Below are 23,576 nucleotides of genomic sequence, written 5' to 3' on the forward strand. Positions count from 1 at the left end.
ACATTTAGCAATGCTGCCATTTGCTTCTGACTCAAAGTATCATCTTCATCCAATATTGTTTGCAATTCGGCATCTTTGAACTTTTTTTTGTGGTCTTCCACATTCTTCATTTCTTACATCAAAATCATTATTTCTGAACCACTGAAACCGTCTTTTGCATGTTGCTTCTCATAGAGCACAATCACCATATGCCTCGACAAGCATTCGATGTGACTTTGCAGCACTTTTCTTCAAATGAAAACAAAAAATTAATGCTTTCCGCAAATCATCACTTTCTGGTACAAAATTCGACACTGTTAACACGATGAAAGCATACGATGTTGTTTGTTCCATGACTTGATGTATACTAAATATCTTTGACAGATGTCATACCAACAAAACAAAAAAAATTAAGGCTCATTCACAACAAATGTTCCCTATCGACATATTTGTATCTAAATGCTCATTTCATACCAGTACACCTGGTAAATACTTACATTTGGCCTTACGTTTAGCCATTTTACAGTTTCTGTCAATTTCATTTTTATGACATCTGTACTCCCTTTCGCCTGCTTAATTTTCTGTATTTTTATATTTTCTGCTTTCATCAATAAAATTCAATACCTTCTGTGTTACCCAAGGACTTCTACTAGGCTTTGTCTTTTTACCTGTTTGATCCTCCACTGCATCCACTATTTCATCTCTCAAAGGTACCCATTCACATCCTACTGTTTCCCTCTCCCCTGTTCTAGTCAGTCGCTAACTAATGCTGTCTCTGAAACTCTCTATGACCTCTGGTTCTTTCAACTTATCCGTGAACCATCTTCTTAACTCCCAACCTTTTTGCAGTCTTCACAGTTTTGATCTAAAGCTCATAACCAACAAGTTGTGGTCAGAGTTCACATCTGCTCCTGGAAGTGTCTTACAATTTAAAATTTGGCTCCAAAATCTCTGTCTTACCATTATATATGCTATCTAACCTTCTAGTTCTCTACATCTCTTCCACATATAGAACCGTCTTTCGAGATTCTTAAACCGAGTGTTCGCGACGATTAAATTATGCTGTGTGCAAAATTCTACCAGGTGGCTTCCTCATTCGTTCCCTTCAACCATTACACAAACATCTACTACTTTTCCTCCGCTTCCTTTTCCCACTATGAAATTCCAGTCCCCCATCACAATCAAATTTTCGTCTCCCCTAAGTATCAATAATTTCTTTTATCTCACCATACATTTCTTCAATCTCTTCACCATCTGCGAAGCTAGTTGGCATATAAACTTGTGCTATAGGTAAGGGATTCGACCCTATCCCAGTCACGATAATGCATTCACCATTCGTAGTAGCTCACATACTCCTGCATTAACCTATTTGATTTTGTACTTATAAAGCTGTATTCTCCAGATCAGAAGTCTTGTTCCTCCTGCGGCTGAACTTCACCAATTCATAGTACATCGAGCTCTGACCTACACATTTTCCTTTTTAAATTTTCTAGCCTACCTGCCCAACTAAGGGATCTGACATTCCATGCTCTGATCTGTAGAACACCAGTTTTCTTTCTCCCGATAATGACGTCCTCCTGAATAGTCCCAACTTGGAGATCCAAATGGGGGACTGTGACCTTCGAAATATTTTACCCAAGAGGAGGTCGGGTTGGGTCGTTTGGGGGAAAGAGACCAGACAGCGAGGTCATCGGTCTCATCGCTTTAGGGAAGGACAGGGAAGGAAGTCGGCCGTGCCCTTCCAAAGGAACCATCCCAGCATTTGCCTGGAGAGATTTCGGGAAATCACGAAAAACCTAAATCATGAGGGCCGGACGGGGGATCGAACCGTCGTCGTCCCGAATGCGAGTACAGTGTGCTAGCCACTGCGCCACCTCGCTCGGTTACCCAAGAGGACACCGTCATCATTTAACCATACAGTACAGCTGCATGTCCTCGGGAAAAATTATTGCTGTAGTTTCCCGTTTCTTCTCTATAGGCATAAGTGATGTGGTAGACAGGGTGAGCAGTTTACTGACGATGCTGAACTGTACGGAAAGTATCATCTTTGAGTGACTGCAGGAGGATGTGAGATGACTCAGAAACAATTTCCAGTTGACGAGATGAATGGCAGCTAGCTGTAAATGTAGAAAAATATAAGTGAATGTGGACGAGTAGGAAAATCAATCCTGTAACGTTCAAATGCAGCACGACAAGTGCACTACTTGACACAGTCATGTCGACTAAATATCTCGGTGAAGCGTTGCAAAGCGATACAAAATGGAACTGCGTATAAGGATAGTAGTCAGGAAGGCAAATGGTCGACTTTGGATTATTGGGAGAATTTTATGAAAGTGTAGTTCATCTGTAAAGGAGACTGCATACAGGACAGTAATGTGACCAACTCTTAAGTACTGTTCAAGTGTTTGAGATCTGCACCAGGCCGGATTAAAGGAAGACAGTGAAGCAATTCAAGGATGGGCTGCTACTGTAGGTTCGATAATTGTGTAAATATTGTGGAAATGTTTCCAGATCTCATATGGGAGACCTTGGAGGGAAGGTGACATTCTTTTTGAGGAACATCATTGAGAAATTTTATAACTATATTTATCCCTGAGACATTGAAGTCTCTTCTTTATCTATGATAATGACTGAAGCAGAAGAAATGAATCAAAATTTGTGCTGTGGCCAGGACGAACCTGGGTCTTCTTACTTGTCAGGCAGACATGCTAACTGTTACGCTATGATTAACAATGCTGCACAATCTACCCAAGTTGAGTGCCCTCCCCAACACAAACTTCAATTCATATCTTCAGCTTATTTTCCTTTACATTGTCACTACTGCCAGGGCTCTCCTGCACCAGATTAGCACCCCAGCATTGGACAAAATGGGAAAGCCCTGTACCGTGGGTGATCTTATAATTATATTTATCCTCAAGACATTTAAGCCTCTTCTTATGCTTCAATCATTATTGTAGATAAAGAAGAGACTTAAATGTCTCAGGGAAAAATATAATCATAAGATCTGTAAGATCTCCTATTATTGTAGACTATTGAGAAAATTTAGAAAACCGACATCTTAAGCCGATTGCAGAACAATTCTACTACCGATGACATTCATTTTGTGTAAGGACCACAGATATAATATGAGAGATATTAGGACTCGTATGGAGGCATACATCATCATCATCATCATCATCATCATCATCATCATCATCATCAGTTATCTGCTATATTAGCAGGTCCTTTGCCTCTCCATTTTCTGTGATCCATTGCTTCCTTCTTAAGGCTGCTGTATGTTGTACCGTCCATCATGTCACCCAGTATCTGGAATCTCTTCCTTCCTCGCTTCCTTTTACCTTCTACATAACCTTCTAAAGCTGTTTTTATCAGTCCGTCATTCTTTCTTAATATATGCCCAATCCAATTTCTTTTTCTTCTCTTTATTACATCTATAGTTCAATTCTTTTATCTTGGCGGCTCGCGCATGCCCGCCCAGACGCGGGAGATTGCTGCGTTGCCAGTTGCACACGACGCACGCGCCAATAGAAGCAGCACCATAGTATAGCATAGCTCGCAAGCTTACGTTTAGGGAGGGAGCGCGTAATTCATGAAGTAAAGCCACCACGGCCGCATTAACCCTTTCGCTGCTACAAAGACGTGCTCCCTGCATTCCGCGCTGTGCGCGATTTTGTCACTGCACTGCTCGCCTGTGCAGACACATCGTGTTCCGACTGCTTTGACACTCTTATCAATCGATTCCACAAAAACTATTTGGCCCAAAAATTAGATTTTTATACATCTTCTTGACTGATACCTTCCCCCCCATAAATGACTTAATTTTGTTTCGATGTTCAACGCAGTTATTATGCAGCATTAAATATAGTAAAGCATTGCACGAAATTTTGAAGAGTTTGCAGAGGTAAAAGTCCATAGAGTATACTTTCCGTATGGTCGATTTTAGTTGCCACAATGTTGAGAATGAAATGTGGACAAGATACCTAAATTTCATATAAAATTTACTGTATAACAATAGCTCATTTAAGTACCACATAGGTGTCGTATGTAATATTGAGCCGGCCGCGGTGGCCGTGCGGTTCTGGCACTGCAGTCCGGAACTGCGGGACTGCTACGGTCGCAGGTTCGAATCCTGCCTCAGGCATGGATGTGTGTGATGTCCTTAGGTTAGTTAGGTTTAAGTAGTTCTAAGTTCTAGGGGTCTTATGACCTAAGGTGTTGAGTCCCATAATGCTCAGAGCCATGTAAACCATTTTTTTGTAATATTGAGAAATATTCCGTCTTTCGCGACTGTAACAAACGTTTTATTTACACTGAGCACGTTTGGCTTTATTTTAAAACACTTCAATCAATCAAAAGGAAGTAGACACGATACATTAAACAAAACTGTGGACTTACCAAAACATTAGGACTTGAATATACCATCTATTAGTGAAGTGCTCTGAGCTATGTCAAATATAATTTTTGTGTGTGGCACACACAAACATCATTTATTTGCTAAAACACTGATCTGCCAACACAAACGTTGAATATTGTGTTACCGCAGCACAAAACTACCAAAGGTGACATGGCAATGGAGGAGACAAAAAACTGTCCACTGAAGATGCTTCAAAAGAGAGAAATGCGTCTGGTCTAAATAAGCCCCTTATTACAGTTGCAGAAGAGGAATATATTTCAGTACCATTGGTAAAACTGAGACTGTGGAACAAAAACAAGAAAGAGAACATGAGTACCATTGTGTATTGAAGTGCTTTAAAATAAAGCAAAACGCGTCCGGTGTAAATAATACTTTTATTACAGTCGCGAAAGACGGAATATTTCTCAATATTACATACGACACCTATGTCGTACTTAAATTAAATGAGATATTGTTATACAGTAAATTTTATATGAAATTTAGGTATCTTGTCCACATTTCATTCTCAACATTGTGGCAACTAAAATCGACCATACGGAAAGTATACGCTATGGACTTCTACTTCTGCAAACTCTTCAAAATTTCGTGCAATGGTTTACTACATTTAATGCTGCATAATAACTACGTTGAACATCGAAACAAAATTAAGTCATTTATGGGGGGGAGGTATCAGTCAAAAAGACGTGTAAAAATCAAATTTTTGGGCCAAATAGGTTTTGTGAAATCGGATGATAAGTGTGTCAAAGCAGTGGGAACACCATGTGTCTGCACAGGCGAGCAGTGCAGTGATGACAAAATTGCGCACAGCGCGGAATGCGGCGAGCACGTGTCTGCAGCAGCGAAAGGGTTAATGAAGAGACAAAGCACTAGGAATTTCAAAAAATTGCATTCAAACGAATATAATTCGTGAAGTAAGGCACTTCGATATTGTTTTTAAATAATGAAAATATTAAGCACCGCATAAGGTTTGAAGTCATAACCTTTCACATAGCAGCCCAACACCTTAACCGTTACGCTAACGCACCTCGTCTGACTACATAACGCCATAGGAGTATAACCCGTCACGCAAAATACTGACAAACACTGTTGGTATGACTATGAATTACTCATGCTTCGTCGAAGTACAATAGGAAATAAACAATTACCGCTGTTCTTTATGGCGAAAAAGCAGTTCGTGAGAGTGATACAAACACCTTTCCTTGCTATCGCCTGAATTAGGAGTCTTATTGCTTGTTTGGTTTAATTAATTAATAGAATATGAAGCAATTGGTATAAAGAATGCTTTTTCCAAACTTTGTATAAAAGAATGTCTGCTATCACGACATTGCTTTTGTTCTACTACTTTATTTATGACTGAACGTTTCTAAAACTGAAGACACTCGTCCATGCTCTGCACTGCAGTCGAGATGTGGCAACGTCGTTCTCTGTTCATTGGCTGATTGTGTTTTGTGACGTCAGATGCGAAGAACGAACCTAAACTCGGCCGCCAACATAAATGACGCGCACTATAGTAACTGTCTTTTCTCTCCCACTCTTCTCAGTACCTCTTCATTTTTTACTCTGTCCATCTAACTTATTCTTTCCATCTTCCGCCATGTCCAGATCTCAAAAGCCTCCAGCCTTTCTCTGTCTTTTTTCCTCATAGTCCATGTTTCAGTACCATACAGAAGAACACTCCATACTAGACATTTTATGAGTCTCTTTCTGAGTTCTCTGTCCAGACCGCTGCAGAAAATTCTTCTTTTCTTATAAAATGCCTCTTTTGCCATTGCTATCCTTGTTTTAATTTCTGTGGTGCACTTCCAGTCGGTGTCTATCCTGCTTCCAAGATACTTAAAATTTTGCACCTGTTCTAGTGTTTCTCCATTCAGCACAATTTTTATTTCCTTATTTCCTCCTATTGCCAATACTTTTGTTTTATTTGTGTTAATTTTCATTCCATATTTTTTTCCGTTAGTTGCAATGGTGTCCACCAAATCCTGTAATTCTTTTTCCCCTGAGGCTAGAAGGACCATGTCATCAGCAAATCTCAAACACCCTACTCTTCTTCCTCCAATTTCTACTCCTTTGTCATCTAATGAGCATTGGTCAATCATATTTTCCAAGAAGTGGTTGAAAAGAGTAGGTGATAAACAGCATCCTTGTCTTACTCCTTTTCCTAGTCTGATCCAGTTTGTACTTTCTCCTCTCACTTTAACTGAAACTTTTTGATTAAGATATAATGAGTTTATAAGTCTTCTGGTTTTCCAGTCCACTCTATTTTCCCTCATTATAGTTGCCAGCTTGTCCCAAACCACATTGTCAAATGCCTTTTCTAGATCGATGAAGCACATATATAGGTCTCTTCCTTTTTCAATAAACCTTTCTCCTAAGATTCGTAGGAGCCCTATTGCATCTCTGGTGCCCGTATTCCGTCTAAAGCCAAACTGCTCCTCGCCAAGATTCTCCTCCATTACTTTTTCAAGTCTTTTATTAATTATTCTTAACATCACTTTGGATGCATGTGAAATGAGGCTGATTGTCCTGGAGGCATACAGTCAGTCATTTTTCCCTCAATCTATTTGGAAGTGCAACAGGAAAAGAAAACAACTATGAGATACCTTCTGCTGAGCACAATACGGTGGCTTTCGGGGTGTGTACACAGACGTAGGTTCCTCATATGAATTTCCTGTCCACTAATTTTGCTCTCTTTCAGGTTCATATTAAAAGCATAATAACCATTTCTGAGTTTTATCCTTACACTCAGCTATAAATAGGCATGCAAGACAACGCTTCATTCAGCGAGAGCCTGGCAAACGGACTGCAAGCTTTTATACGTCTCTATCAATTATATCGAAATATCTTTGTGAGCTTCGAGTGAGTCACTCACTAGATTCCTTCCACTGAGTGAACAACATGTAGTCCATAACAAATTTAAGTGAATATTACAACCAGACCACAGGTCTCAAACACTATGTTCACATTGTTTATTGATGACTCATTTTGTGGGAGAGAAGTTTCTGCACGCACCATACGAGCGCATTTCCGATTTAATCTGCCACCAATGACATCCAAGATTATTGAGGAGTGTAGCTTACTGATCTGGTTTAAACATTATGAGTCCTGATTGTTAATAAGCGGATCATGCTGCGGTGTACCGTAGGTCTCTAGAAGAGCGTAGAGTTCCACAAAATTGGAAAAGGGCACAAGTCATCCCAGTTTTCAAGAAGGGACATCGAACAGATGTGCAGAACTACAGACCTATATCTCTAATGTCGATCAGTTGTAGAATTTTGGAACACGTATTACGTTCGAGTATAATGACTTTTCTGGAGACTAGAAATCTACTCTGTAGGAATCAGCATGGGTTTAGAAAAAGACGATCGTGTGAAACCTAGCTCGCGCTATTCGTCCACGAGACTCAGAGGGCCATAGACACGGGTTCCTAGGTAGATGCCGTGTTTCTTGACTTCTGCAGATAACAGAATGCAGCATGTCATTCTCAATGGTGAGAAGTCTTCCAAAGTAAGAGTGATTTCAGGTGTGCTGCAGGGGAGTGTCATAGGACCGTTGCTATTCACAATATACATAAATGACCTTGTGGATGACATCGGAAGGTCAATGAGGCTTTTTGCGGATGATGCTGTGGTATATCGAGAGGTTGTAACAATGGAAAATTGTACTGAAATGCAGGAGGATCTGCAACGAATTGATGCATGGTGCAGGGAATGGCAATTGAATCTCGATGTAGACAAGTGTAATGTGCTACAAATACATAGACAGAAAGAAAGATCCTTTATCATTTAGCTACAATATAGCAGGTAAGCAACTGGAAGCAGTTAATTCCATAAATTATCTGGGGTTAGGCACTAGGAGTGATTTAAAGTGGAATGACCATATGAAATTTATCGTCGGTAATGCAGTTGCCAGATTGAGATTCATTGGAAAAATTCTAAGAAAAAGCGGTCCAAAAACAAAGGAAGTATGTTACTGTACACGTGTTTGCCCACTGCTTGAATACTGCTCACCGGTGTGGGATCCATACCAGATAGGGTTGATAGAAGAGATAGAGAAGATCCAACGGAGAGCAGTGCGCTTCGTTACAGGATCATTCAGTAATCGCGAAAGCATTACGGAGATGATAGATAAACTCCAGTGGAAGACACTGCAGGAGAGACGCTCAGTAGCTCGATACAGGCTTTTGTTGAAGTTTCGAGAACACACCTTCACCGAGGAGTCAAGCAGTATATTGCTCCCTTCTACGTATATCTCGCGAAGAGACAATGAGGATAAAATCAGAGAGATTAGAGCCCACACAGAGGCATACCGACAATCTTTCTTTCCACGAACAATACGAGACTGGAATAGGAGGGAGAACCGATAGAGGTACTCGAGGTACCCTCTGCCACACACCGTCAGGTGGCTTGCAGAGTACGGATGTAGATGTAGATGATGTAGATCATCATAATATCCATTATTGTGTCTTAATAAACCTGAAGAAATTGTAAAGTAACTGCTGCAGCTCTTTAATGAATGTCAGTTCTACTGTCTAACAACACAAGTGTGATGAGTGACTTCAGAGAATGAGATAACCGGAGGCGCATTACCAGATCGGGTAAGTAAGACACTATTGCGAGTGGTTTTCATCAGAGTATGGATTGAAATCTGCCATCTTCACTTTGAAATTGAATAAAATCTCCCGGCACCGAGGACTTCAGTGCATGACGGATAGACACATTTGTCTTGTCGACACTGTAATGACTGCTCGAGCTGACGAGTGATTGCACAACTGAGCTTTATATTCCCAGGCACCGGAGGAACGCTCGAGTGGTCGGACTGCTTCAGCCCGGTATGGAGCCGAATGACCCGAAAAGTTTTCACCGATGTCGCTGTAGTTTTTATTCTCGAGCTAATTAATAACCCAAACAAAGAAAAGTACACTCTCTGGCAAGCTCGCTTCGGAATGGGAAGATCGTGCTGTAAGGATATCGAACCTAAGTCTACACATCGAGGACAGTTTTGACTGTGCATACGACAACTGGAATCACTTTTGTCGACTTAATAGCTGCCTGTGACACCTTCGGCACAGAAAGTTGCTGGAGAAAATTTACCGGCAATTAGCAGCTAATGTCCCTCACAGCCACTCTCCCACAGTACAGAAGATTCCGAGCATTTCTCCAGACGCTGCACACAGGCCATGTGTATGATGCTGTGCTCTTTAATATTTACGCTAACAATCAGAACATTACAGAACACTCCAGGCAATCCGTCTACGCTGACGAAACAGCAGTTGCTGCCCGAGGGAAGAGGTTCGAAGAGGTGGATATGCTCGGCCTTTACTACGAAGTCAATTACCTGAGGCCAAATCCCCACGAGACTCAGGTGTCCGCACGTCAGCTACTGAATAGATGAGCCCGGTGCAAACTGAACATCAGTTGGCAAGGTAATCGACTCCGACATTGCCCGACACTCGATAAACGGCTGTACTCCCGACTGTACACCAACCTTTGAGAGACACTGCCCTAACACTGGACCGAAAGTCACAGCGAGAACGATATTCCGAGGAAGCTCACAGCCACAACTTATGGAACAAGTCCTCAAGTTCAGAGAACTTCCGAACGAACTTCTGCTCTCGCTCTGTATGCGTCAGCTGCAGAGTGTGACTTCTGTAATTTTGTGGGTCCTTTCTTTTACTTTCTTATATATGTGAGTCACCTGCTCTTTTTTCCAGTCACTTGGAACTTTTTGCTGGGCGAGAGATTCACGATAAATTCGTGCTATGTAAGGGGCTTGCTGTAGAGTACTCTTTGTAAAACGGAACTGGGATTGTATCTTGACCTGACAATTTATTTGCTTTAAAATCTTTCGGTCGTTTCTCTATGCCAGCAACACTTATTACTATGTCGTCCATATGGGATTCTGTCCGATGGTCGAGTAACAGTACATTTGTACAGTTCTCCTGTGTAAATATTTTCTTGAACATGAAATTTAGCACTTGCACTTTTGTTTTGCAATCTTCAAATGCCACACCACATTGGTCAAAAAAGGACTGACTGGAAGCTGTAGACTCGCTTAGAAATTTTACACAGGACCCTAACATATACTAGAGGAAGAGGTAACAAAGGTACTAAGAAAGGCAAGAAATGGAAAGGTAAGTGGATGAGGAGTAGTTGTTATCGAACTGTGGAAATATGGGCCACCTCAAATGTTGAGTTTTTATATGTACATTGTTCAATCAGATTAAGGAGGGAGACAAAATACCAAGAGAGTGGTGTGTATCATACGTATCTGCTATCTACAAAAAAGGAAACAAGAAGTACCCAAATAATTATAGGAGAATCAATATTAGGGCTTCTGTCAGCAGAGTTTTTAGTGTGATACTGAAAAAGAGGTTGGAGGACGAGATTGAGGGAAAGATGAGAGAGGAACAGGCAGATTTTCCCATTGGACACTCCTGTATGTATCGTATTTTTAGCCTTAGACACATAAGTGAGGAACTATGTTCTAAGGGTCAGGAAGTACACCTAAATTTTGGATTTAGACAAAATGTACGACTCTGCGCACGTTAATGGACTATGGAAAACAATGGAGTATGTAGATGTAAAAGCACAACAGATATCTCTAATTCATAAAATATACCACAAATCATACACAGCAGTTAAAGTAGGGAGAAAGTTGAGTGAGACAGTCCAAACATGAAAAGGACTTGCACAAGGCTGCAGCATTCAGCAACCCTGTTTAAAATATATATGCAGTATATACCGGAACGGTGGAATCAGTCGTGCGAAGGTATGGGATTTCCTTTCTGGCACCTATTATCTACTAATTATTATTTGTCAATTATCATGTACGGATAGCATAAAGTAGAGAGGATGTTAAATATATGATACAGAATTTAATGGAAGCATTTGAACACGGCGGGCGTAGAATAAAAATGAGCAAAACAGGATATCTAGTAGTGGGAGGAGATGGAAGTGATATAATGCTGCCACAAGGAACTATTAAGGCAGTAAAGCAGTTTAAATACTTAGGATCGGTTATCCATTTCTCGGGAAGCTGTGAAGCAGATGTGGAATGCAGGATCCAGCAGGCAAGAGGAGCAATTAAAACGGTACATGGAGTTCTGTAGAGCTGGGCAGTATCAAAAGAAACAAAGAAGAGGATTCTGAAAATAGTACTGGAAAGTATACCGACATACGGTACAGAAGGTCGGGCCTCGGGGGAGCGGCAGAGAAGAATAGTACGGGAAGTAGAGATGGATAGATGCCAGGATATTCAGAACAGAATGGAGAAGAAATGCAGAAATTAGGGAGATAATGGATACAGAACGACTAGTCGTGCAAGGAGCTGAGAATAGAGCTCTTAAACGGTATGGCCACGTACGGCGAACGGAACGAGGGCTACGGCCAAAAGTGATCCCGAAGCAGTTGCCACTGGGAAGGAGGAAGTGTGGACAGCCGAGATTAATGTGCAGAGCAGGAGTAACTGGAATGACGAGGAAGCGAGAACTGAAAGCGGAAGACTGCCACGATCGTGGAAGCTGGCGAATGGGAATACAGGGCAATGTCAAAGAGTGGAGAAATTCACAGAAGTAAGTATTGTAGTCGGACGATTTCGATGTCCACGAGAGCTCGTCTGCCCTAGTTTCAGGGACACGAGAGGACTGCAAAGCTCGACAACTGACAACCTGTGGCTCCGTCGGCCACTGTCCAGTATCCAGTTACATCTCAGCAGAATCCCAGGAGGGGAACGTCCCGAGGGATGGAGGAGGTTGTCGCTCCTCCGGCTGTGTATCGAAATTAGATACCGCCGACGGGTGGGACGTCGACGTTCCCGAAAGTGTGTGGGGAAACACTAGGAGGAGGGGTCCCGACCACAAGCAGAACAGATGTAGTCGAGCAGCCCCGAAGGCCTGACGTAGAAGGCATGAAGTGCACGAGTGCCGTCACTATAGAGGGTGACCTCGCCAATGGCAAAGCATCTCTGTCGTACTTCGGAGATCGTATTTCTTCTCGGCCTCACAATAAGTGATCGATCGATAGTCCCGGATTTACTCTTCTATTTGGAAGAGAGTGTAAACTGCTGAACAGGGTGAATGGTGAAACTTTCCTGGCAGATTAAAACTGTGTACCGGACCGAGACTCTAACTCGCGACTGAGTTCGAATCTCAGTCCGGCACACAGTTTTAATCTGCCAAGAAAGTTTCATATCAGCGCACACTCTGCTGCAGGGTGAAAATCTCATTCTGGAAACATCCCCCAGGCTGTGGCTAAGCCATGTGTCCGCAATATCCTTTCTTTCTGGAGTGCTAGTTCTGCAAGGTTCACAGGAGAGCGTCTGTAAAGTTTGGAAGGTAGGAGACGAGGTACTGGCAGAAGTAAAGCTGTGAGGACGGGGCGTGAGTCGTGCTTGGGTAGCTCAGTCGGTAGCCCGTTAAAGGCAAAGGTCCCGAGTTCGAGTCTCGGTCCGGCACACAGTTTTAATCTGCCAGGAAAGTTTCATATCAGCACACACTCTGCTGCAGAGTGAAAATCTCATTCAGGGTGAATGGTGTTCCCCACCGTTGACACACAGGAAAGGGGGGGGGGGGGGTTGGGCGACAGACAAAGATAGTTCTAGTGGAACGTACATAAACAATCCCTACACATGATGCTGCCATTAGAGCAAGAAGAAATGTGCCGAAATCTCCTACATTTGAAGCTGACGTCTTCAGTCGACGTACCACCTTCATAGGCTGAATGAAGGCCCCGTATCAACTCTACTGTTCTCTGGTCCCCAATGGGTGTGGAGGACAAAATGCAAACCACCACTCCAAATTAGCGTGTAACTTGTCATCAGTCTGTGAAAGGAGGTCGCAGTGGAAGATGACACCCATACAACACTGAGACTGTTGTGGAAGGTGGCGGTTACAGAAACATCACTTACCTCGTCATAGGCAGGCGGCACTCACGACTGAGCGTGGGCTGCTCTTTTAAACAGAACTGAAGCAGTTCTAATTTTAGAGAGTGCTGCTACTTTCCCAACCCTGTCCTCAAGATGGCAACAAAGAATAATAGCTCTGTAGTCAAAAAGGATTCCCTGTCAGTCCTAGTGCAAAGTAAATAGTGTGGAGAGTATTTCTCCCCTCATCTCTCAGCTCTACATTTCTCCCACAGCATAACACGGGAAGGAAACACTGCGAGCTTATATCTCTCCGCACTGTAGTAATCCTCTCATTCAGAAGAGACCCGGGACTGTGCATCCACCAGTGGCAAGATAAGAGAAATTACGGCTCGTATGGACAATCAACAGTTTGGACAAGAAGAGAATAGAAGCTTTCGAAATGTGGTGCTACAGAAGAAAGCTGAAGATTAGATGGGTAGATCACATAACTAATGAGGAGGTATTGAATAGGATTGGGGAGAAGAACTTGACTAGAAGAAGGGATCGGTTGGTAGGACATGTTCTGAGGCATCAAGGGATCACCAATTTAGTATTGGAGGGCAGTGTGGAGGGTAAAAATCGTAGAGGGAGAGCAAGAGATGAATACACCAAGCAGATTCAGAAGGATGTAGGCTGCAGAAGGTACTGGGAGATGAAAAAGCTTGCACAGGACAGAGTAGCATGGGCAGCTGCATCAAACCAGTCTCAGGACTGAAGACCACAACAACAACAACAACAACCACACGGAGGCATACAGACAGTCCTTTTTCCCTCGCTCTATTTGCACGCAGAAAGGGACAGGAAATGACTAGCAGTCGTACCATGTAACCACTGCCGGGCACCGTATGGTGGCTCGTAGAGTATGGACGCAGATGCAGTTGTAGATGTACATTTCATTTCTTAAGCAAATTTGCAGTTCTGCACGAACTGAAAATGTTTCTATTCAGTCAATATAACAGCTTCAAATCCAGGAAGACAGAAATACATTCACATAATGGTGTTTTCATATAAAATAAATCGAACTTCGATACAAGTTTCCGGAAACCAGATAATACTGTCATAGTCAATCATTCAAAATGTATATTACACTTTAACACAATTTTAAAGGCATCTAACAAGTAAACCCATTGTACAAAATTTTAAACATGGCTGAAGCAGCAACTGTTGAAAAGCTTCAAGGTAAATGATAACAGCCAAACAGTTGCAGGATAAAGATTTATTGAAATACTCGACCACGGTTTCGGTATATCTAAATATACCTTCACCAGAAGCAAAAATGCATCTGAACAGAAAGACACATTCATTAAAAAAAACTTAGCATCATAAATGACAGAAGAAAAAAACAAACACTTATTGCTTTAAGTAATCACGAAAATTACCAAAGTACTACAAGCACAAAAACTTTAAGTCACTTACTAAAATCACATCCTGCAGTGGAGATAAATAAAACAATCGTGCCAACGGCAACATCAGTAATTAAAATTAAAATATCACTTCCATCTTTACAATATAAGTATGAAGAGATGGTCAATGCGAACACAGCGTATTATCAGTACTTAGCCTGCGAACTAGCATGCAGAGGGTGTGGAAGCACTAGGACAGACAGTTTCACAGAGAGAGAGCACTTGTGGTATGTGTGAGACACTTGCGCACATTAAGACCCAGGGATACGTACCCATGCTTTCACACCCTCTTCACGCTAGTTCACAGGTTATGTACTGATAATATGCCACGTTTGCATCGACCATCTCTTCATAATTATGCCGGACAGATGGAGCTGATATTTTAATTTTAACTACTGCCGACGCCTTTGACATGATTGTTTTATGTATCTCCACTGCAGGATGTGATTTAAGTAAGTGACTTAAAGTTTTTGTGCTTGTAGTACTTTGGTAATTTTCATGGTTACTTAAAGCAATAAGTGTTTGTTTTTTTTTTTCTTCTATCTCAGTTATGGTACTAAGTTTTTTGCTAATGAAGGTGTCTTCCTGTTCACGTGTATTTTTGCTTCTGATGAAGGTATATTTAGACATACCGAAACCGTGGTCCAGGATTTCAATAAACCTTCATCCTGCAACTCTTTGGCTGTTATCATTTACCTTGAAACCCACAGTACTTTTCTATTAGAATACCTGTTAATTTAACAACAATATTGGTTAACTAAACAAACCTTGATTTTTTTTATCTTGTTTCTCAAGTCTTATTACGGTTACTGCACAACCTAGGTTTCGGGTTATAAGCCATTTTCAAGTACGTTACTGATTCCAAAGATGATAAAGCAAAGACAAACATGATGATTAGGCAAAGATAAACACCTCAAAATGGCTAAACATAACTAGGAATAAAGCTATGCAATACACGAACTCTTTTATGTATTCGTGGATGGAGACCCAAAGTTTTACTTCTATCTATGAGTTGTGATATCATCTGAAGGGAGGTGAATAATTGAATTGGGTTTGCTAATTAAACAATAAGTATGGGGATATACAAATGGGTATTTCAATTTCTAGAATTTCTAACTGGAGGAACTGTGATCCCTTTTCCTCTGTGTTTAAGACTTCCACATCTGAAACTTCCTGCCAGATTAAAACTGTGTGCCGGACCGAGACTCGAACTCGGGACCTTTGCCTTTCGCGGACGAGTGCTCTACCAACTGAGCCACCCAAGCACGACTCACGACCCGTCCTCACAGCTTTACTTCTGCCAGTACCTCGTCTCCTACATCCCAAACTTTACAGAAGCTCTCCTGCGAACCTTGCAGAACTAGCACTCCTGAAAGAAAGGATATTGCGGAGACATGGCTTAGCCACAGCCTGGGGGATGTTTCCAGAATGAGATTTTCACTCTGCAGTGGAGTGTGCGCTGATATGAAACTTCCTGGCAGATTAAAACTGTGGCTAAGCCATGTCTCCACAATATCCTATCTTTCAGGAGTGCTAGTTTTGCAAGGTTCGCAGGAGAGCTTCTGTAAAGTTTGGAAGGTAGGAGACGAGGTACTGGCAGAAGTAAAGCAGTGAGTACCGGGCGTGGGTCATGCTTGGGTAGCTCAGTTGGTAGAGCACTTGCCTGCGAAAGGCAAAGGTCCCGAGTTCGAGTCTCGGTCCGGCACACAGTTTTAATCTGGCAGGAAGTTTCATATCAGCGTACACTCCGCTGCAGAGTGAAAATCTCATTCTGGTGACTTCCACATATGTTACGTGCGCTCATATTCAGAAAGAACAGAACACCTCAAATGACTAGAGATAGGATGTTCCTATTCACACGACTTGTACATTGAATGTTCTGCAGAAATGATTGGCATTTGAGTCACCTCGGTTCAGCACGTGTCCTGTTGCCTAGCAGGCACAGGATCAGGAAGGGCCCCGATAACTCGTTCTGTGCGTGACGGCACTGACGCTTATAATGCGCCAATGGCATCCTGTGGTACAGCCATTTGCGCTGCATTCACCTGGTTCCAAAGTTCATCTGTGACGGTTCGTATTGGCTCACAGCTCGGCACCCGTCATCTCACCGTATCCCACAGGTTTTCTACTGGTGACAAGTCTGATGATCTGGTGGACCAGAGCAAAGGGCGAACATCCTGTGACACCGAGGAGGTGCACATTTGGGCAACAGCGTGTGGTCGTGCATTGTCTTACTGAAAAATAGCATCTGCAGTGTCATGCAGAAAGGGTACGGTTACAGGTCACAGGATGTCATTAATGTACCGTATTTACTCGAATCTAAGCCGCACTTTTTTCCGGTTTTTGTAATCGAAAAAACCGCCTGCGGCTTAGAATCGAGTGCAAAGTAAGCGGAAGTTCTGAAAAATGTTGGTAGGTGCCACCACAACTAACTTCTGCCGTCAAATGTATGTGGTGCCAAAACCTCTGTGTCAGTAAATAAATTAGAAAAGAAAGTACACATTATCCAACGAAGTAAACACAATTTCCGTATTGTTCATTTTTGAATGGAGCATCATTTCAATGTACCACAAAAATCCGACTGGCAAGACTGATTGGGATGTTTGTCAATATGGCCAACTCTACGTTCTGAATTTTTTCCTACCTGTGAGAAGAGATGGTTGCTAATAGCAACTTTTATGAATTGTGAATCACATGCAGTATTCTCTTCACCATAAGAATAATACGGATATAAACATTTCGCCCCGTATTCTTTCGTGTTTGCTGCTATGTCATTTAAATCCTGTCTGCCTAATAAACTACGAAACTAGAGTGAGACAACAGCAAATGAGGAAGGATATACATATCATGTCGTGTTGATATTCGTAATATTCTTATGCCTAATAGTGATACAGTCAGAAATTAAGCACGGCAATTGACTAGATTTTTAAATCTAAGATGACTCTAATTTCTGTGCAGAATGTAATGTACTAAAGAGGCGTCTGCAAAGATTTTCAAACGGAGAAAAATTTTTGCTAAACTCTAGTTCAGAACATCTTCTATCATACGCAGTCTATTATTTGGTTCATGTTGATCATTATCAAAGAAAGCAGCAGTGCAAGTAACAATAAATAGCAATCTCTTGTTTCGCTTATGAGATAATTCTTCTCTTTTTTTATTGTAAGTCACAGTAGCGCGTACAAAAGCAAGCCGTGCCGCGAGCGGTGACAGGTCGTAAACACTCATTATCAGAATGCGACAAACAATGCATGACACAGTATAATAATGCATTTTCAGCTTAGAGTGACGTAAAAACCTATAACAAAGAGAACGGCACTTATCAGATCAAAGAAAAATAAGCAATCAATTCAAACCAGATGAAGCACTTCAAAAGGAAAGGGTACCTGTATAAATACGGATGGAGCGTCTGACGCATAGCAGTGGCTACCTGGTAAAGCTTAACTGCTAAGCTTACGACTCGAACCAAACTACTGTAGCTGTATCGTCATTCATTCGACCTAAATTGTCTCATATTACAATGGACCAACTTTGTTTCGATTTGGACATGCGGCCTAAAACTTTTCTCTCCCCTTGAATTTTGAGTCTCAAATTTCAGGTGTGGCTTAGATTCGAGTAAATATGGTAGATCAGACTGGTCACAGTGCCCGGACACGCACCAACTGTGATTTGCGGTTATAACCAATAGCACCCCACACCGTACGGTGCCGAGTCGGTGCTGTACGTCTCGTGCGAATGCAGTAACTGTGGTGCCCCTCTCCCTGTTTGTGGCGAAACAAAATGCGGCTACCATTTTCAAACTGACAGGACCCGGATTCGTCCGAAAACACAATGTGAGGCCATTCCTGTCCCCAGTAACACCATTCCACACACCATTGCCATCCACCACGTATAGGCACATTCGTCAAAGGTTGGCGGAGAAGAGAACGAGGTGCACGTAACCCGTGCTGTAATAAACAGGACGGGCTGTCACCCCTGATAATATACAGTGTGTTCCGGTATTGCGCCAGATCTGAGGAGGCCGCGAATCTGGCCCGCAATGCCACTCGGACGAAGTGTCCATCTTCTCGGGGTGCAGTCTCGGCGGTGCGACCCGACCCAGACTGTCGCGTTCTCCGGCCTTCCGTAAACCGTCCCGCAAACACCCGTCGCACTGCCGACACACTTCGTCCCACACGAGCAGTAATTTCCCGGACGGATGCATCGTATTCTCTTGTGCCAATAATGCGGTCTCTTACAAACTCACTGATTTGACACTAAAAGCCGTGCATATATCTGCAAGGCATCCTGCACGTCTGCACAAATCACAAAGGTCCATTACTGTCGGTTTATAGTGACAACGAGAGCTGCAAGCACAATTTACTGGTAGGTAATGTTGCGCCACGATATTGACATTGACCTCTAACCTTTGGGCTAACGTGGTTCAGATTTCTGTACAACATACTAATGTAAGTGTCCCGTGAATATGAATGTCCTAACTCTAGTCATTCGAGGTGTTCTGTTTTTTTTCTGAACATGAATGTATTTGTAGTTTTTCATAAGACAATGTTCCACAAAGGCTGAACTAGGCCTCTTCAATCTCCAGTTTTTATGATGTTCTTTAACACTGGTGCAGATTGACCTCCCAGTCTTCCGGAGTAGCAAGATTGACACTCCCGGCATATGATCGTAAGAAACCCCACTTTTTGTGGTAACTGGTTGCTTGTCTTTTGCATTGAACAAGCAACTACCTATTGTCTGAGGGGTGTAGAAAAGCACACAGAAACCTTATATCTCCAAAATGTTACTTATCCTGTTTGAACTCTTCCCTATAAAAAGTAATCTGCACCATTTCTTTTCCAGTTTGTCTGTGTTGTTCACTGGACACAATAGAAATCTGGTTTGCTTCTTCATCTCTTTACTTAGAGTTCTGTCACTGATGTCAGGGTCAAATTCATTATTTGTGGCTATCGTTTTTATTGTATTAAGTTCACGGTCACAGTCGTCTCGAGACGTGGGGATAGAAAGGAGACGGTGGATCGTGTGACGGAATCTCTGCACGTTTATAGGCTGCAGGGTATGGGCTGCAGGGTGTTGCGGAGATACCGGGATGAATGTGTCAGTAAAAGAGTCTTCTTGATAAATTTTAAATTTGTGGTTGCTGCTTTCTAACTTTAAGCTAACGTTCAGGAAATTTATGCTACATTCCCCTAAGCCCATGGTGTCCTTTATATTATTGTGCCACTGATTCATTTTTTCTACAAATTTGTGGAGTTGTCTATTAGCACCTTTGCACGTCCAAAGCAGATCATCAACATACCTGTAGATGATACCACAGCCCCTAGATAGAAGTAAAACTTTGGTCCTCAGTCCATGAATAGATTAAAAAAATTTCTAGGCTGAGGAATAACTTTATTATGAGGTATGTTTAGACATCTTAGTTTAATTGCTGAATTGTATAATTCCATATGTAATTTGTCAAAAAATGGTCATTAAAGTAATTTTACACTAAGCCAAGGATTGATATACTAAGATATTGAGTTTGTTTATCTTTGCCTGATCATCATGTTTATCTCTGCTTTACCATATTTGGAATTAGTAATATACTTATAATGTGAAACTTAAGATGTGCAATAACTGTAATAAAATCTGTGCAACAAGACAAAAAATCAGTGTTTATTTAATTTACAATACTTCACCAAGAATCTACAGTTAATTCAATTAAAAAATGATTAATTCATATTTTCACAATTTTACAAAATTCTGTGTAGGAAAGTTTTCTCTTTAACAAAAATCATTCACTGTCTGAGACACGGAGAATATGTTGTCATACTTAACACTTTGTCAGCATTCAAGTCTTCAGTGGAAGGGCCACTGACACCAAAAGCGCATTTTAACCTCGAAACTCTGTGCAAGCTGTTTCAGTAACTTCCAGAAAGTGCAATTATGCATTTTATATCGAAAGGAAAATTCCGTACAGAACAGTGTTAGTTTACAAAGAGATCAAATTTTGAGTACCGACTCAAGAGACATTTTGAAGCAGAAAAAAATTGTTTCTGGCTTTTGGAACTTTAATGTTCCGCCCTGAGTGAGAGGAGAGGAGGCGGACAGCTCCCTTTCGGCCTCTGCTCGTGCTTCCCAATCTCCCCTGCCAAATGCAGCTTCCTTCCCGTGAAGAGAACTTCGAATTACCGAAAGCTAGAATTATATGTTTTTATTTTAATACTCAAAATCTCTCCCCCCAGAAGTAAGCACTTGCCAACTGTTCTGTTGTTGTTGTCTTCAGTCCTTAGACTGGTTTGATGCAGCTCTCCATGCTACTCTATCCTGTGCAAGCTTCTTCATCTCGCAGTACCTACTACAGCCTACATCCTTCTGAATCTGCTTAGTGCATTCATCTCTTGGTCTCCCTCTACAATTTTTACCCTCCACGCTGCCCTCCAATACTAAATTGGTGATCCCTTGATGCCTCAGAACATGTCCTACCAACCGATTCCTTCTTTTAGTCAAGTTGTGCCACAAACTCCTCTTCTCCCCAATTCTATTCAATACCTCCTCATTAGTTATGTGATCTACCCATCTAATCTTCAGCATTCTTCTGTAGCACCACATTTCGAAAGCTTCTATTCTCTTCTTCTCCATACTAGTTATCGTCCATGTTTCACTTCCATACAAATACTTTCAGAAACGACTTCCTGACACTTAAATCAATACTCGATGTTAACAAATTTCTCTTCTTCAGAAGCGCCTTCCTCGCCATTGCCAGTCTACATTTTATATCCTCTCTACATCGACCATCATCAGTTATTTTGCTCCCCCAATACCAAAACTCCTTTACTACTTTAAGTGCCTCATTTCCTAATCTAATTCCCTCAGCATCACCCGATTTAATTCGACTACATTCCATTATCCTCGTTTTGCTTTTGTTGATGTTCATCTTACATCCTCCTTTCAAGACACTGTCCATTCCGTTCAACTGCTCTTCCAAGTCCTTTGCTGTCTCTGTCATCGGCAAACCTCAAAGTTTTTATTTCTTTTCCATGGATTGTAATACCTACTCCAAACTCTTCTTTTGTTTCCTTTATTGCTTGCTCAATATACAGATTGAATAGCATTGGGGAGAGGCTACAACCCTGTCTCACTCCCTTCCCAACCACTGCTTCCCTTTTGGGCCCCTCGACTCTTATAACTGCCATCTGGTTTCTGTACAAATTCTAAATAGCCTTCCGCTCCCTGTATTTTACCCCTGCCTCCTTCAGAATTTGAAAGAGAGTATTCCAGTCAACACTGTCAAAAGCTTTCTCAAGGTCTACAAATGCTAGAAACGTAGGTTTGCCTTTCCTTAATCTTTCTTCTAAGATAAGTCGTAGGGTCAGTATTGCCTCACGCGTTCTACCCACTGTTCTACCTCCTCATAATTTGACACGCGTAGGGGTCGCGGGACGCACGGGGCTGTGCGCCATGGCTTTTTTACGAACCTTGTGCAAGACGAGGTGACGCAGGGAGTGGAAGTGCTCGACACTGACGGCCGGCGACCGCGGCTCCTCCCCCGGGTGGCAGGCGCCGCTGCTGACGAGACGCAGGCCCGGAGTCCTTCGCACGAGCCGCAGCAGGAAGGTGAGGTCATCCAGCAGCCTCTGCTCCACGATGGCGTCTGCCGGCACCTGCGAGAGAACTCCGCGTCAACCTTACTGTATCCGAAAGTACGGACTCACTCGGAACGTATTCTTGCACGTGGCAAATGGGAAATAAAAACGACACCGGCTTTTCTAAATTGCACATGTGGGAACTTTCCCTGCAATACATCCTACATTCCCGTAACCCTCCCACCCTCGACCTTCGTCAGTCACTGTCCTCACCCACCCGGCCCCTCCTCTGTTCCTATTCTGGCACTACACAGCCTCCATTGCACCACCACACCCAGTCTTTTTATTTCTCTCTTTTCAGCACTCACCCGACCTCCTCACGACCATTGCCCTGCCTTCTGTCTCACCTGCAGCACTTCACTGTCCACCACCCCCACCATACTCCGCCCCCCCCTGCCCCCCCAGTTGCCACTCCCATCGTGCACTGGTGCTGCTGCTCGCAGTGTGGTTGCAGTTGCCTGGGACTGCAGTCGTGTGTTTGTGTGAGTGTGTGTGTCTATTGTTGACAACGGTCTTAATGGCTGAATGCTATAATTGTGAGAGTCTTTTTGTTGTGCCTATCTGCGACTCAGCATCTCCACTATACGGTGAGTAGCAACTTTCCTTCTCATAATATTGTTACATTGTGTGGTATTACAAGGCTTAGGCCTGTCCCCACCCCTCATTAAATCGACAAAGACTTACACAAATAATTGTAAGAACAGTTATTATTATTATGTTCTTTAAGTTTGTTTTTGCGTTTTCAGAAATACTGTGGGAAGAAAGTTTATTTAGGTTGCAGATAACGTGGAAGACTTTGCCCGACGATCACAACGAAAGTTCGACATAACGGCAAGTGGGCAGGAATAAAACGAATGCTGCAAACTACTGCGAGCCACGGAAGAGACCGGGCCGCGAGGGTGTCGAGCTTCCTAGGACATTGTCGGACGACGCCAAAGGAAGAGATATTCTGCTTTCTCTCTGTAAACAGATCGATCGAGTCTGGAAAGGTACGTGTAAAACGTATAGGCAGGTGACACATTAGGTGGGACCCGATGCCTGTAATACTTCCACAGTTATTAAAAAATTGTTAAACGGCAAAACCAATAGTTCACCATTTATATAGATAAAGAGTAGTAAAGATATAGGAAAGGAAGGGTTGCGGTGTCAGAACGAAAAGTGATACATTGCTCAGCAACGAAGGAGGACGTAAACAGCGGGTGTTATGTGGTGAAAACAAATCAACTGATAAAATAGTAAGTCTGTAATTAAGTATAA

At 42.3% G+C, this 23,576-nt stretch overlaps 1 protein-coding gene across 1 annotated transcript in view; it reads right to left on the reverse strand.

The window, feature by feature from the left end:
- Positions 1 to 23,576, reverse strand: part of LOC124552655 (serine/threonine-protein kinase 11-interacting protein) — a 277,366-nt gene that overhangs the window by 242,824 nt on the left and 10,966 nt on the right. Inside the window, exon 2 of the mRNA XM_047126981.1 lies at positions 22,152 to 22,337. Coding sequence (XP_046982937.1) covers positions 22,152 to 22,337 — 186 coding nt within the window. The remainder of the gene's footprint in view (positions 1 to 22,151; positions 22,338 to 23,576) is intronic.

The sequence above is a fragment of the Schistocerca americana genome, chromosome 10 (assembly GCF_021461395.2).
Source record: "Schistocerca americana isolate TAMUIC-IGC-003095 chromosome 10, iqSchAmer2.1, whole genome shotgun sequence".
NCBI classification, from domain to species: domain Eukaryota; kingdom Metazoa; phylum Arthropoda; class Insecta; order Orthoptera; family Acrididae; genus Schistocerca; species Schistocerca americana.